Source organism: Sinohyriopsis cumingii, chromosome 2, assembly GCF_028554795.1.
Source record: "Sinohyriopsis cumingii isolate HCF-2022 chromosome 2, ASM2855479v2, whole genome shotgun sequence".
In the NCBI taxonomy this organism is placed as follows: Eukaryota; Metazoa; Mollusca; class Bivalvia; order Unionida; family Unionidae; genus Sinohyriopsis; species Sinohyriopsis cumingii.
In genome coordinates, this window is record NC_142962.1 from 13,863,736 (window position 1) to 13,878,927 (window position 15,192).

The window sequence follows — 15,192 nt, forward strand, 5'->3', positions numbered from 1 at the left end:
GTGATGATGCCAGACTTGAATATGGAATTGCAAGCTGAATGCACCAGAGAAAATCCCTCCCATAAAGAGACAGGTCTAAGAACTTGGTTCACGCTAAAGTTTTAATGTAACTGAGTATAGCCAAATTGCTCAACCGAATGACAGGACTACATCCTGTGTCCCCAGGCATGATTTAACAGCATTGATTACGGCCTTCATCTCTAGGTGTCTGATGCATAATGAGAACTCCTCACGAGTCTATGCAAGTGTGCATTAGCTTTAAATGGCATTTCAGCACAATATTGGTTTTATGCTGCAAATTGGAATCAAGTTCTTCAAATGTAAATATAAAGATCCTTAACAAAAAAAAAAACTTTTGCAGATAAACCATTCCAAATAAGAAGTAGAACAGAAAGTAGAAAACAAAGAATAAAAGGTAAACATTTTAAAATTCAATGAAAGCTACATAATTTTTTTAAAAAAAACCCTCAAATTATGGTCAAAATCTATTATATAGACCACATTCCCTCAAAAAGTCCAAGATTTTCTCATGTGATTCAAAGAAACATGTGACAAGAATGTGTTCCACCATCACTGTTAGAAGTCTGACCCTTAGTATGTATGCACAATCCAGGTATACATCTCCTATTCACAATCAGAACAATAGTATCTGATCTCTGTGATTTCTTCCAAATAAGGGACGTCACTCAAATGGGTTTTATGTCCTGAGGCGTCTTTGTGCAGTCTTCCTTCCATGTAGGACATGACCATTTATATACTACCTGCAGTCAGTATAAAGAATCTTCAATATGCAAATGGGTGACAGCAGGGCAGCTTTGGTTGCTTTATCTACCCTATTCATTATCCTTCATATCAAGGTCATACAGCAGCCACCTGTACACAATACTGTTTCCACCATGGAGGAGTAAATCATCTGCAAGATATTTAGTTGTCAAATTGAATGTTTTACAGATTTTCAAGGTGGCAAGGAAATTTGAATAAATGCAAAATATTTTGTTGCAGAGAGTTTTCAATAGACTTCAAAGATTTCAGTATTGCTGAAATTTCTGCATAAAAAATGAGGTTCTATCTGCAGATGGTGACATGTGGTTTTGCACAAGCAACTTTGTTTTTGTCTCCATCTTTTGTACCATCTGTATACAGGATGATATAACCAAAACATAACCCACTTGCTCTTGCGAGAGGTGGGCATCCCAGCCTGTCATGTTGCTGTCTGTGCATATTGTGGTTTCTGGCAGCTGATCTTGAAGATGGATATCCACTATAAGACAAAAGGGGTCATCCGATTGGCTGAGGTTAGGTCTCTTATAGTCTGAAACTTTTGTCTAGCAACTGGGATAGAAAGATCTTCTAGATGAGTCTCATGAACATGAGGACCTTTACAAGGACATCCACTGATGCATTCAGACCCAAGAGGCAAAGTAATTCCTGAGCCGAAATTTGTTTATCTGAGAGGGTTTTGAACTCAAACCCCCGGGCATGAAAAAAAGAATGGAATCAGATTTGTCTTTGTTGACAGTAATCCAAGGTGAAGTGAGAGTGAAACTGTTATTTCAGGTCATGGTACTAAATACTAAAGGTTCTTCATCTGGCACTTTTGTAGAATGTCCAACAGGTTGTTTTGATGTCATAGGCAAGGACATGGTTTTGAAATTGGACCCTGATTCTTATTTAGAATAAAAGGAAGTGCATTTAACCAGTACACAGTATACCTAGGTGCAAACCTCAGATATTTCTGGGAAGATCCGTCAATGGGAAAAAGGAATGTATGTCAGATGTCTAGATGTGCTTGAAATATCTTTCTAAAAATGCTGCTCAATATCAATTTCCTTCCTCCAGTCCTTTTTAACCTGCAAGGGATGAATCTGTGTTGTAATGGAGTTACTTCTAATAGAAATGAGATCAGAATGAAAGAATCAATTACTCAAAGCTTATTATCAATAATAGTCTGATGACTGTAGGCCAAAGCGGGCCTGATAGCACTTACCTGGGTAGTTAATTTGTATGTTTATTAATGCAAAAGTAAACATGTATTGAAATAGTAGAGGGGAATGAAAAGCTTGGAGCACATAGTTGCTACATTACCTCTTCACACCAATGTCACTTTATCTTCTTACCAAGACTATATAAAATGGATCACTACTGCAGAGACCATTCTATAAAGATCACATGACCCCTTTAGGACATACTGTCTTCCAGGATATTAATCTTGCCCAGGATTTTGGTGGATTTGGAGAGTCATTTCCTCATCCCCATGAGAAGCTACAGGCAAGCTTTCTAACATAATATACTGGCTGAGCCTGGGACTGGAACCCATGCAGACAGAGGTGATCTCTCAGTGAACTGTAAAGGCAAACACCTTTGATCACTCATCCACTCCCCCACAACAGGAGGATGCTGCTGACATCTATGTGGAGAGGTAGCTTAAGTACCTCCCTGACACATGAGGCACACTACCACTGACGTGTTGTCTAAGGCAACGACTACTGATGTGTTGTCAGAGACAACTATAACACAGTGATGCCTTATGAGGCTAACACACCCTTGTAAGGCTTGAAGGCTTAAGAATTACACCCTCGGACTCCAGGTAAGCATCCAATCTCAAATCTGTGTTAATGTACAGAAAGGACTGGGGTTCCAGTGTGTGAACTGGGATGCTAGTCGGAAATCAATTCCAATTTAGCATGAAATAACAACAGTAGAGTCAATCAGATCACAGCTATATCAAAGCCTATAAAGTATTATTTTGTGGTGTCTAGTTGCTGGAGGCATAAACTAGAGTGGGAGAGGGAGGAGTTGGAGGACTTTCTCCTTTGGCCTCTCTGTCCATCTAGCAAACAATAGGCAAGAGCTTTCATTGAGGTTGCTCGTTAGGCTACTGAGGCTGTCCCAGCTTGAAGACAATGGGAAAAGTCCCATAAGGCAGTCAGAATAGACACAGATTTTGGCATGTTTTGAAGGGCATAGTGCTGTTGCCAGAGACCTCTGTTGCTAGTCCCTCAAAACCTGTGATGATACAATGGAGATGAGGCCTCCAAAGACCATCTACACCTCAAGAGGTGCAAACCTTGAAAGATTCTTGCTTTAGTCCATAAGACCATTGGTGTCTCCAAAGCAGCATCCCTATGAAGGCAAACAAGATCCCCAGAACTTGCCATTGGCATATAAAATGTGACACTCGTACTACAGCCTTCAGCAAGCACTCAAGTACCACTGGAGACAATGATTCCTCCTAACATATATTAGAGACAGGGAAGAAAAGATCAGCATGTGAGGCAATCATCACCAAAGGCCAGACATTGAACTCCTAGGCCTTCCAGGTTTTAACTTAGAGTTGAATCCAGACAAAATGCCCAGAAGCCAGATAATGGACTCAATAGCTGGAGGCAGAAACCAGCAGCCAAAGTGTAGTGTATGGGAAAGACCACCCTGTCAGCTGCCTGGTGAATTCCTGACCAAGGAAAAACTTTTGTGCAAGTTCTCAGACCATCATATAATACAGGAGCAACAGGACACCTGGAGAAGATGATGTCACAGAAAGTCTTTCCAGACTGGAGAGAGCTTGTCCTCAGTGACACAAGGATTAGGACACAAGTTGAGGAGGGGGGAGTAGATCAGCTTGATCCCTGTCCTTCCTCAGACTATTGATTAAAACTATGGAACAAACATTCACAATTAGGAACTCAGATAGGGATGGTAAAAGACAACAAGATGGGGATGTGAAAAAAAATCAGATGGGGATGGGAAAAGACAATATAAAATTTACTTCCAAAAATCGTTTTTTTTTACTTCAGAACTGGTCATTCACCTTTCAGATTTACTAGCACAATAACTGATTTATCTTTCTGAATATATCATGATCCAGTAAAGTATCTGAAGAAGAAACATATAAACACATACTAACAAGCCACCTGTTGCCAAGATCATTAACTAATGAGTAAAGATGGCCCTTCATAAAATCAACTACCAAGAGACTGTGACAAAAATAATACTAAGTCATTGATCAAAACGTCAAATCAAAAGTAAAGGCAAGGCATGCCAATGACTACAACATAAACTAGTTTTAAGTTACTATTTAGAAACTACAGGAAAAAGAGGTATTTCTATGTTAAATTTCAGTGTTAAACAAGCTGTTTTAGCACATTTAAAATTTTTTTATGCATTAATGTAGAATATGTTTGAAGAACCTGGTTAAAATCTGTGTAATGATGCATCCCCCTCCAATGTAAATGATTTTTAAAAACTTTAACCCAGAATCATGCAAATGATGCTGCCACTATCATCAACACCAGGTGAGACCATGTGTCTCACTATCCATATGTGAGACAAAATCCTGACACTTTTCTTACACATATTGAGAAATAATGGCTAATTACTGAAAATGTATTTTCTGGATTTAAATCTTTTATCCATGAAAATGAACAACACTGAAATAGCATTACTTATACTGACAAACTGAACAAGATAAGCACTTAAACTGCTGGAAACTTATAATAACATGCATGTAATTGCTGCCAACTAAATAAGCACTTAAACTGCTGGAAACTTATAATAACATGCATGTAATTGCTGCCAACAAAAGCTTTATGACAGCAGGCATTAATACAATGAAATTTTCAATTTCCAAGTCAATGAACATACAATATCTACAACATATACATGCTTTCTCTTCACAATAAATGTTGCAATGAATTAAATGCTAATGGAAGCTTTGCCAATATTCTTATACATTGTTTTTAAAAAAGATAGTCAAATAATGATTTTCCAATCTTTCCATTCTGTTCGTCATTGCTGATGTCAGGTGTATAACTTATATCTTATATGGACAGATAATGGAATACATTAAGGAATCGAATCTGAATAACTCTTGTGTCTGATCTTTTCATTTTAAATCAAGTGATATTAAGTGACTACTGTTTTCATGGTAGATCAAGCAATAAGATAAAATACTGACTTTTGGAAAAGAAGTTTCAAAATATTACATTAAGCCAACGCTCACATTTACTCGCTTGTAAATTGTGTCCAACTGCAAACAACACAGATACTGATCTGCCAATGCATAATGCACCAGTAGATTGGGTCTATGTTGTTTCTTCAACAGAAAGTCATAAAAACTGCATAGAACCAGATCTTGCAGTGCACTGTGCAAAGGCAGATCAGAATTTGTGCAGTTTGCAATTTGGATCTGAGTATAAAGGGTATGCAATTTTTGTTTAAAATATGGAGTGCATCAAAATTTGTGAATTTGTAAAGACTAATCAAGATCAATGCTGATTTTGTCCTGGACTTATTTAGATCAATGTTGATGTCTCATCTGGGACTGATCTAGATCAATGTCAATCATGATTGTGACTGATCTAGATCAATGCTGGCCTTGTCTTGTCCGGGACTAATCTAGTTCAATGCTGGTATCGTCTTGCTTGGGACTGATCTTGATCAATGATGGTCTTGTCTTGTCTGGGACTAATCTAGACCAATGTTTGTCTTGTCCTGTCTGTGACTGATCTAGATCAATGCTGGCCTGATCTTGTCAAGAACTTGTCTAGATCAATGCTGATATTGTCTTGCTTGGGACTGGTCTAGATCAATGCCAGTCTTGTCTTGCCAAGGAGAGATTTAGATCAATGATGGTCTTGTTTTGTCTGGGACCAATCCAGACCAATGTTTGTCTTGTCCTGTCTGTGACTGATCTAGATCAATGCTGGCCTGATCTTGTCAGGGACTTGTCTAGATCAATGCTGATATTGTCTTGCTTGGGACTAGTCTAGATCAATGCCAGTCTTGTCTTGCCTGGGACAGCTCTAGATCAATGATGGTCTTGTTTTGTCTGGGACCAATCTAGACCAATGTTTGTCTTGTCCTGTCTGTGACTGATCTAGATCAATGCCATTCTTATCTGGGACTAATCTAGATCAATGCTGGTACTGTCTTGTTTGGGATTGATCTAGATCAATGCTAGTCTTGTCTTGCCTGGGACTGATCTAGATCAATGTCAGTTTTGTCTTGCCTGGGACTGATCTAGATCAATGCCAGCCCGGTCTTGCCTACCAGACTAATCTTGTTAATCCAACAAATATTTAAAACTTGGCATTCTTCAATTAATTACATTGTAACCATGATGCATCCCATTGCTAAACATGTTCCTACAACTCCAATGCACTTCTGTTTACCAGATATAGATTAGTTTCCTGTTTGTATGACAGCCCCGAGATGTAGTGAAAAATGATGCAAGAATATGGCATTTAGTGGGACTAATAATAATAATAATAATAATAACAAAATGTGGTATCAAATGGTTTCTTTCTAGATACATCTAAGGGTTACATTATAATTATTCCTCTAGTTCTAAGTGACAGAACTTTGCCACTTGAAGATCAACCAAAACAGTAGATAAGAAAGTTGAACACTTCATGTTCTTCATGAATCTGTCCAACTCACGCTGCCATAATAATGTGAAAGATAAATTAAGCCAGATCAACATGATTAGACTTAATTACAAGCACACATGCAATGGAATTCATGTACATTTTAAATCTAACATGGGCCAAAATCCACCAACAGTCTAAAGTTAAGTCAGACATGACATTTTACTGGACAATTTTAATAAAGCCTTAAATTTCAGCCAATCAAATTGCATGATTTTAATTTTACATTTAAGTCAAGTCAAGACTTCAGTACTGCTAGTAAAATTAGAATCCTGACTGGTCTAATTGTATGAATTAGCTGATCAACCAATGTCAAACTGCCTCCAAAATATTATAAATATGATGTCAGCTAAGTATGTTAAAGTTACATTACAAGGAATTCTGCCTATTGACATACAGCTCTTTTATGCTACATGTACATCTACATGTATACATCAGTTGTTATCAGCATATTCAGTGTGTCTTAGTTAAATGCACCTATACTTTATTTTTCATCTTCAAACTAACTAGACTGACGTTCCAGATTTCACACAGCATTTCACTCCTTCTGACGTGTTATTTGCATAATACAAAGCACAGACTCTTAATCTGCCATGGTAGAATCTACTAGCAGATCAGTGGCTATTCTATCTGGATGTAGTCATAACAGCACAACTGATCTGTTGGTACAATATACAATATCAGATTTGGGTCAGATCTGTTCACTTCAAAACTGATTATACTTACCACAACATTGATTGTAACTACTGGTATACTGTAATTTGATATAATACCTACATGCCTTAATATATGCACAGCCTTCCATCTGGCCAAAACATGCATTAAAATGGCTACTTGTAAGCGCATGTTTTCCATCCCAGCATGCCTTGTGGGTGGCAGTTGGCTGCTGATATCAACCCAGAAGATCCTGATTTTCTAAAAACCTACCACTATGCATGCCACTTACCTTCATGGGTTTAATGTGTCAAAAATGGATCTTACCTGGGCATATGTTAATTAGGTACAACTACGTTGAGAGGAAAAATTAACCTTCTAATTGAGTTCCTAACTGAGATAGATGGAGCTAACTCTTCTAGTACATATTTGCGTATACCAATAACAGGGACACTACTGATGACATTGTCAGTATGTGTTTCTAGTACATATGTGGATACAAAGATAATGGGGACAATACCATACTGATTACATTGTCAGCTTGTGTTTCTAGTACATATTTGTGTATACAAATAATGGGGACACTACTGATGACATTGTCAGTATGTATTTCTAGTACATATTTGTGTATACAAATAATGGGGACACTACTGTACTGATAACATTGTCAGCTTGTGTTTCTAGTACATATTTTTGCAACCAAAAGTGAACGCTACTGATACTGTACGTGTGTGATTATTTATATTATTAAGATCTTAGATTTACCCAAATTAATTCTCTTTTAAACTGTCAGTGCAGGTATTAAACAAATACTGTATATGTGTAAACTAAAGGAATTTAAAGGATATTTAAATTGAGTGATTCAATGGGTTACAGTAAATCTGGCAACATGATTGATAAATACATGCATACCCATTTCATCAATATCATCATCATCAGGCATGCTAATGTTGACAAGCTGCGTTGGGCTTGCAGCCCCTGAATTATTAGATGGACTGCCCTCCTGTGCTTCACTCAGGCTAGCAAGCATGGCTTGTAATGTTGTTCTACTGGGTCCTGGAATAGGAGGGCTGCAATGTTAGTCCCAACTCCACAAAAGTAGGCTACTAGTACAAACAGAATCTTGTTTTGATCTTGAATATACTGAGGCAGACTAGCTCCTAATTTACAAATGCATATTACATGCCTTCTTGGAAACATGCATATTGTTGCTGAAAATTCTGCACATAATGGATTTTATTTCTTACAGCTAAAATCTCAGATATTTCAAGTAGAAGAGAATTGTGTTTTTGCAAGCAAAAACATCTCTCATCCCCAACATCATTATCCTCTATCATGACAATTAATGTCATTTTATAACACTAGTATTTAAAAGAAAAGGAAAAATCGAACAAGATCAATAAAATGGAATAAAGTTAGAAATGTATTATAGAATGTTCCAAAAATGTTAGGTCTAAAGTTTGGTTTTCCTCTCAAAGGATCAAAACAGTTTAGTCAATTTAAATACGGGGTCTGAGGGGGCAGAGTGGTCTATGGTACTTGCCTTAACAGATCACTCAAAACAGTTTAGTCAATTTAAATACGGGGCCTGAGGTGGCAGAGTGGTCTATGGTGCTTGCCTTAACAGATCACTCAAAACAGTTTAGTCAATTTAAATATGGGGCCTATGGTGGCAAAGTGCTCTATGGTGCTTGCCTTTACAGATCACTCAAAACAGTTTAGTCAATTTAAATACGGGGCCTTAGATGGCAGAGTGGTCTACAGCACTTGCCCTTACAGATCACTCACCCATCTCACCTCTGTCCACAGGGGTTGGAGTCTCAGCTCAGCCGTTTATATGTGAGAAATTTTACCAGCAGCTTCCCAAGGGTCAGTGGTTTCTTCTGGGGTCTTCCCAGGTTATTCTTCCACCAAATATATACTGACCACAATGCATTTCCAATCATGGATGAAAAATGGCATTAAACCCACAAAACCAAAATAAAACAATTTAAGTAGCATACATAGACCCTCAGCATTGCAACAATCAGGAGAAGTTTGACACTTAACCCAAATTGGGGCCTGGAGGTTAAAATCTTGGACCCAAACACAAAAAAAATTTAAAAAATTATATATATATATATATATATATATATATATATATATATATGCATACATATGCATGTCCGTATCATTTATACATCTCATATGCTTTTTGTTAAATTGTGCTAGAAACAAGGCTTTTTCATAAAATAAAATATAAAAAAAGTCCAAAAGATTTAAAAAATGTTTTTTTAAACTGCTGCAATAACCTGATAATCTAATTGGATTATTTAAATATAAATACAAATAAGCCTAACTAATTTGTCTACCATACTATTTTTGCTCAATCAAGCTTACATGGTTTTGGCAAAAACTTTAAGTCTGAAAGGTGTTTAAAAATTGTTCAATACTGAAACATTGCTGAAATTACCTGAAAATCTTGACAGATAATCTACATAATAATATAAAATAAGCATACCAAATTTCAATTGTCTACAATGCATTTACAAATTTATTTCCCTCCCAAAAGCAACACCAGTTCAAAAGTGCATAAGAAAATGAAAAATAATGCCATGGTAACCAGAACTTAACCAGATCATGGGATCCAGTCAAGGTATCTAAATATGAAATTTGGTGTGGTTTGGCTCAATAGTATTTTAACTTTAAAAAATGTTTACCTATCTTTGATATCCATAATGTTTGACAGAAGGATGGATTGGACAAACCCAATTATCTGTATGCCTCCAACCTGTGGGCTTAAGGGGGGATTGGTGGGAGAAGGGGGAGGCATGATTAAAGTAGAACCTTATCTTCAAAATTAAAATGAAACAACTGCCCTAAAATGAACACTTTTGCCTATTCATGTGATAAAATAGAGAACTTGTCTTTTAAATTCAGAAAATGTCCAGTCAGACCTGAATACTGTTCTAAGTAGAAAGTTATACTACAATCAAATCAATTACTGTATTTTCTGACCTACAAGTCAATAATGTTTTTTTTACCTGGATGTCTGGGCGTCATTTTATAATCTGAATCAATATTATATATGGGTCATGTCAATGATATTTCTTTAAGTACTGGAAATATCATGATTCTCAGGCATAATCTGAAACTTCGAGAACAGGTTACATAGCAGTACCAATACTTGTTCAATTACCATGTCAAAAAATTGTTATCAACTAAAACAACTGTTTTTAGATTCAAGTTTTTATTATTATTTTGTATGTGCTTGTATTTTCTGAGTTCTCCAACATGAAATTAAAAAAAAAAAGAATCAGTTCACAATTGAAAGGCTGCATAGTATTTATGGTTAGTACTCTATAGCGTACTGTAGTACCAATGAAAAGCTAATGGTTCATTCCTAACAATAAAAAAAAAATATAAAAAAATGGAATCTGTTTTTTTCATTTTTTTTACCACATCTGTTTCTTCCTGATCACATTTTAGCCATTAATATTTGATTCACCAGTAATTTATCTGACTCACTAGAATCTTTTGGGATTTTTAATGTAGCTTTAACAATTTGAGTCATATCACTAAGATGTCTGCTGTGTGACAGTTTATAGTGATGTTTAGCACTGGGGCATCATGCTGCAGACATGTGGCATAGTGTCCCAACCAGTCACATTATCTTGACACTTCGCCAACCTGTCCCAACACATATCTCTGAATGCTGAGTGCCAAGCAAGGGATTTGAACCCACAACCTCCTGCATCCGAGGTGGACACTCTAACCACTTAGGCCACCCGAGTAGTCAGGTTGGGTTTGATATCTAAAACCTACCCAAATGTACAACTACCAAAAATATTTAAAACCTACCCAATTGCCTTCAACAAATATTCTAATACCAAAATTTGATATTCGTTTCAGCAATAAACTACAGTGATTAATTGATTTAATCTTCAAATTATGGACCTGTTTTAAAGGTTATGTCCTCTTGAGATGAAAACATTATGCATAGTTAAAAAAAATTTTAACATACATGCTAAAAACTAAGACTCCAAAAGCAGTCTCATTAAATGAAATCGAGTACTAATCCAATGCATTTTATTTTCTGAAGTTTTAATAAATGATAAAATTTGGCCATAATTAGATGTATTTTAGGTGATACTAAATTCTGATGTTTTTTTTCCTCATGATAACATCTGGAAATGCTAAATGTAAAAACGTATCTAATGCAAACATTACCTGCTATACAGTATTTTATAAACAATGATTTACCTTAAATAAGGTATCTTTTGAAAACATTATAGCCATGAAGATTTAAATTCCATCGTTAAATTATTGAAAATCAATTAATATGAAGGAGTATGAAAATTAGTGAATTTGACAAAGAAATCTCATGGACTTTATAAGATGCAAGCCAGAATTTCTAGAAGGCTATTAAAATTTAACTGCAGAGATAGTAACTTGTTCAATACACAAACTACAGTTTTAATGCTAAACTGATGGTGTGAATAATGATTTGCTATTTGTACAAGTATTCCTTTGTATATAATACCTTTTTTGTCTTTAAAAAGCAAATATCAAGAAGAGTCTCTCAAAGCATTTGATGCTCTACCGTCTGGAAAGAATTTCCAGAAACTTAAGATAAGATCATTTCTTCTTTTTAAATGTTAAGTGTTGAAACCATTTGTTACATTTTTCAACAATATTTTCAAATTCCTTGCTGTGGTGGAAATACTAGATGTAAAGATTGGCACCAATTTCATTTATGACCAACTAGATATCATTAGATGAAATCCCAATATTAATATGACCATGAATCTAGAAGTAATATAGAAATAAGATTTTCAAGATGGCCACTGTGGAGGCCATATTGGAGGTCAGATCAGCACAAATTTTGTTTGGGACCAAGCTGACATCATATGAAATCATTCTGGGAAAACCTCATGTCAATATGTCCAAGAGGAAGAACTATAACAAACTGCCAAAAAGTCTAAGAAACAAATTTGAAGTCTGTAGCGAAAATCCCAAGCCAACAAAGCCATCCTATCAGGAGGAATACAAACACGATTTTCAACATGGCTTCCGTAGTGGCTATATTTATATATCTGAGTAGTACCATTTTCCCTTATGACCAACTAGACAATAAAAGAAGCATTCTGGTGAAAACCACATGTTGATATGACTTTCATTCCAAAGATGTAGTGATAACAAGACTTTCATGATGGCTGTAACAGTGGCCTTACCGACTATTAGATTGGCATCATTTTTGTTCAGGCCCAACTGGACATTACAAAAGATCTTTTGGTGGAAACCCAATGTTGATATGACCATAATATGGAGAAGCATTATGGCAAGATGACCACACTGGACATCAAATCGGCACCATTAGAACCAACTAAACATCATAAGAAGTTCTTTAAGTGAAAACCCCATGCTGACATGACCATCCATTCAAGAAAGTTGCAATAAGATTTTCAAGGTAGCTGCTGTGGTGCCCATACTGGATATGCCAGTGTCACCATTTTCATTTAGGACCAACTAGATCATGTGATGAATGTACAAGAAAAGTTTCATGACAATCCTCAAAGTAATTTAGGAGGAATAGCAATAACAAACTGGTGCTAACATACAGTTAGATGATGAATGAAAAACCATCCCTTCTTGTCTATGACCTAAAACAAAAACGAAGAAATGTGTACCTACCATATGTGGTTATGAGTTTGCTATTTTTGTTGAAGAGATGAGTACCTGACTGGTTATGAGTTTACTACTTTTGTTAAGAGTACCTGACTGGTTATGAGTTTGCTACTTTTGTTGAGATGTTTGGCTGTACAATTCCAATGGAAACTAAAGGAATCAAATCACACAATTGTTATGCTTTTAGAACTTTTCTTTCTCCAATGATTTTGTTATCAACTTAGCAATGATTTCTAATATTCACTATGCCATTTTAAAGTTATGCATTACACAAGGTTCAAACAAAATATGTGTAGCTTAGGTCATAATTAAAAAACTGCAAATAATTTTTCCTTCCTTCCTCCAAGTCTTGTTCAAGGGTCTGATTAAACAAAATGCTACAATAGGACTTGTCCAGAGATGCCAGTCAATAAAGTGTTGTGCATATTAAGCTGGCAAGTCTGCTCGTTATCAATGAACAATTACTTTTTAAAAGCAGTACTATGGACTAAATATATTATTGTATGAAATTCTAAAGTAATGTCTTTTGAAAGTAAAACTTTTCTCTGTTGCTACTGATTATGTCAAATACTGTCATGCAGGATAATTTTATAAATTTGGAGCGAGTCTTTGGCTGGTAATGTTATTAATTTGGAGTGATGACGTGTACTTTCTGCCTTAGCAGCTGCATTACCAAATCTATCTATGTGCACCATACAACTTATGATTTCAACAAAATGTAAAGATCCCTGATCTGCCAATGCATTTTGTGAGATCTGGGTTAATCACATCAATTGTTGGAAGTGTGTTATACATATTTCCAATTTGCTGTAATTTAATATTTTAACAAATAAAAAATGAAACTATATGAAGAAAAAGAAAGAAAAACTTGATATCTGTATTGCTCTTCACAACTACCTAGTGTTTAAAAGATCTTTAAAACTTCCCTTCTAGATCAGCTTCAATTGTATAGCACAAGTTTTAGCATGACATGATAGAAATACAAACTTTTGTATGGATATATGTGGGCAAAAATTATATTACAAATGAAACATTAAAATCCAGGTACAAACTTTCAGCCTTACAAGTTTATCTTCAACAAACATTCAAATGATTTGTATCTGAATAGCAAACGATGTTAGAAGGCAAAATAGACCAGAAAGGTTAGTTATTTTTATGTCTTATTAGTGTTACTTCCGTTAAAGTGTATTGAGGCATATAATCTAGATACATGCAGGTGATCGAGCAATGTAATACTGGTTTATACAGAGTGTTATCTGTCTTGAATTTTTCATGTTTTATATTTCTTAAGTATGTGCTTTGTTAAGATGCCATATGTGGAAAAAATATATTTAAATTTAATATTAAATTTGTATCTAGAGCTTGAAAAGCACTGATTAGAGTTTGATTGACCAGACTGTACTGCCAGACAGACTTTTGGAAATGAGAATCAATCTCATTACAAATCTGAAATGGAATTTTATCATCATATTTATTTGTGCATTATGGACACCTGCTGCTGTGTACACTTGAGATCTGTCGTTACATGCTGTCTATGTGGATCCGAGTCTAAGAGGTTTGTTATTTTGACAATCATAAGATAGAAGCTTTAAGGAATAGTAAATATTTTAGTTGGTGACTTGGTTCGTTTTTAACATAACTTTATACACATTATTGGTGGTGTCATGCCACCAAAATTGGACCCATGTTCCTTTTTCAAGGAAACACCAAGGCAACTGACCTGAGCAGGTATCAAACCTACAATCCTAGGATTACAAGCTGTGCTACAACAGCGAGTCTGGGACTAAGCTGTTTACACCTCAGTGTGTGTAACATATGGGTCTATTTGGTATATCAAACTGAATTAATCAACAATGATGAGATTTCTGTAAGGTAATACAATTTAATGGAGCAAAATAATTTCTTTGCAATGAATAAAATAACTTTATGTCCTTTTAATCAAAGCAGAAATAAACAAGAGTACCATGGACAAATTGCAAGCTGCCATTGTTCAAATTAGTAGTCCTCTATTTAGAAAGTATGCATACCATGCAGAAATTATTTTCTTATTAAACTTATTCTGACCAAAACCTCTCACCTTTAAACCCCAGAATCTATAACTACCTTAAGTACAAGACATCTAGAAAGTGTGGTTAAGGAACCTTCTCGAGAACAAAATTCTCAAAACCTATTTTCTTTGACCCATAATGATATTGTTTTGACCCTAAAATCAACAGATCTCTTTCATGCCTTAACTGCAAGCCTTCCACAAACTCAGGTGCAGGAATGTATCTGGATGTAAAATTATTATGCCAACAAAACCCCAACATTTTTCTTCTTTCTGGAACAGTGACCCAACTTTTTAACCCTTTAATCAAGAGGCTTCTTTCTTACCCAAAGTGCAAGTCAGCCACAAGTTAGTGATGGTGTTGGTTATGAACTGAAAATTTTGTGCAGAAAACTTTTT

General features: G+C 35.6%; 1 protein-coding gene across 4 annotated transcripts in view; it reads right to left on the reverse strand.

Moving 5' to 3' along the window:
* LOC149804357 (striatin-3-like) overlaps window positions 1–15,192 on the reverse strand; it is a 132,311-nt gene that overhangs the window by 44,562 nt on the left and 72,557 nt on the right. For 3 of the 4 annotated variants that reach the window (XM_089939359.1, XM_089939351.1, XM_089939341.1), the window contains one exon: window positions 7,992–8,135. The exons of the other annotated variant lie outside the window; for it this stretch is intronic. In XM_089939359.1, the coding sequence (XP_089795485.1) occupies window positions 7,992–8,135 (144 nt within the window). The remainder of the gene's footprint in view (window positions 1–7,991; window positions 8,136–15,192) is intronic. 4 annotated transcript variants of the gene reach the window in all.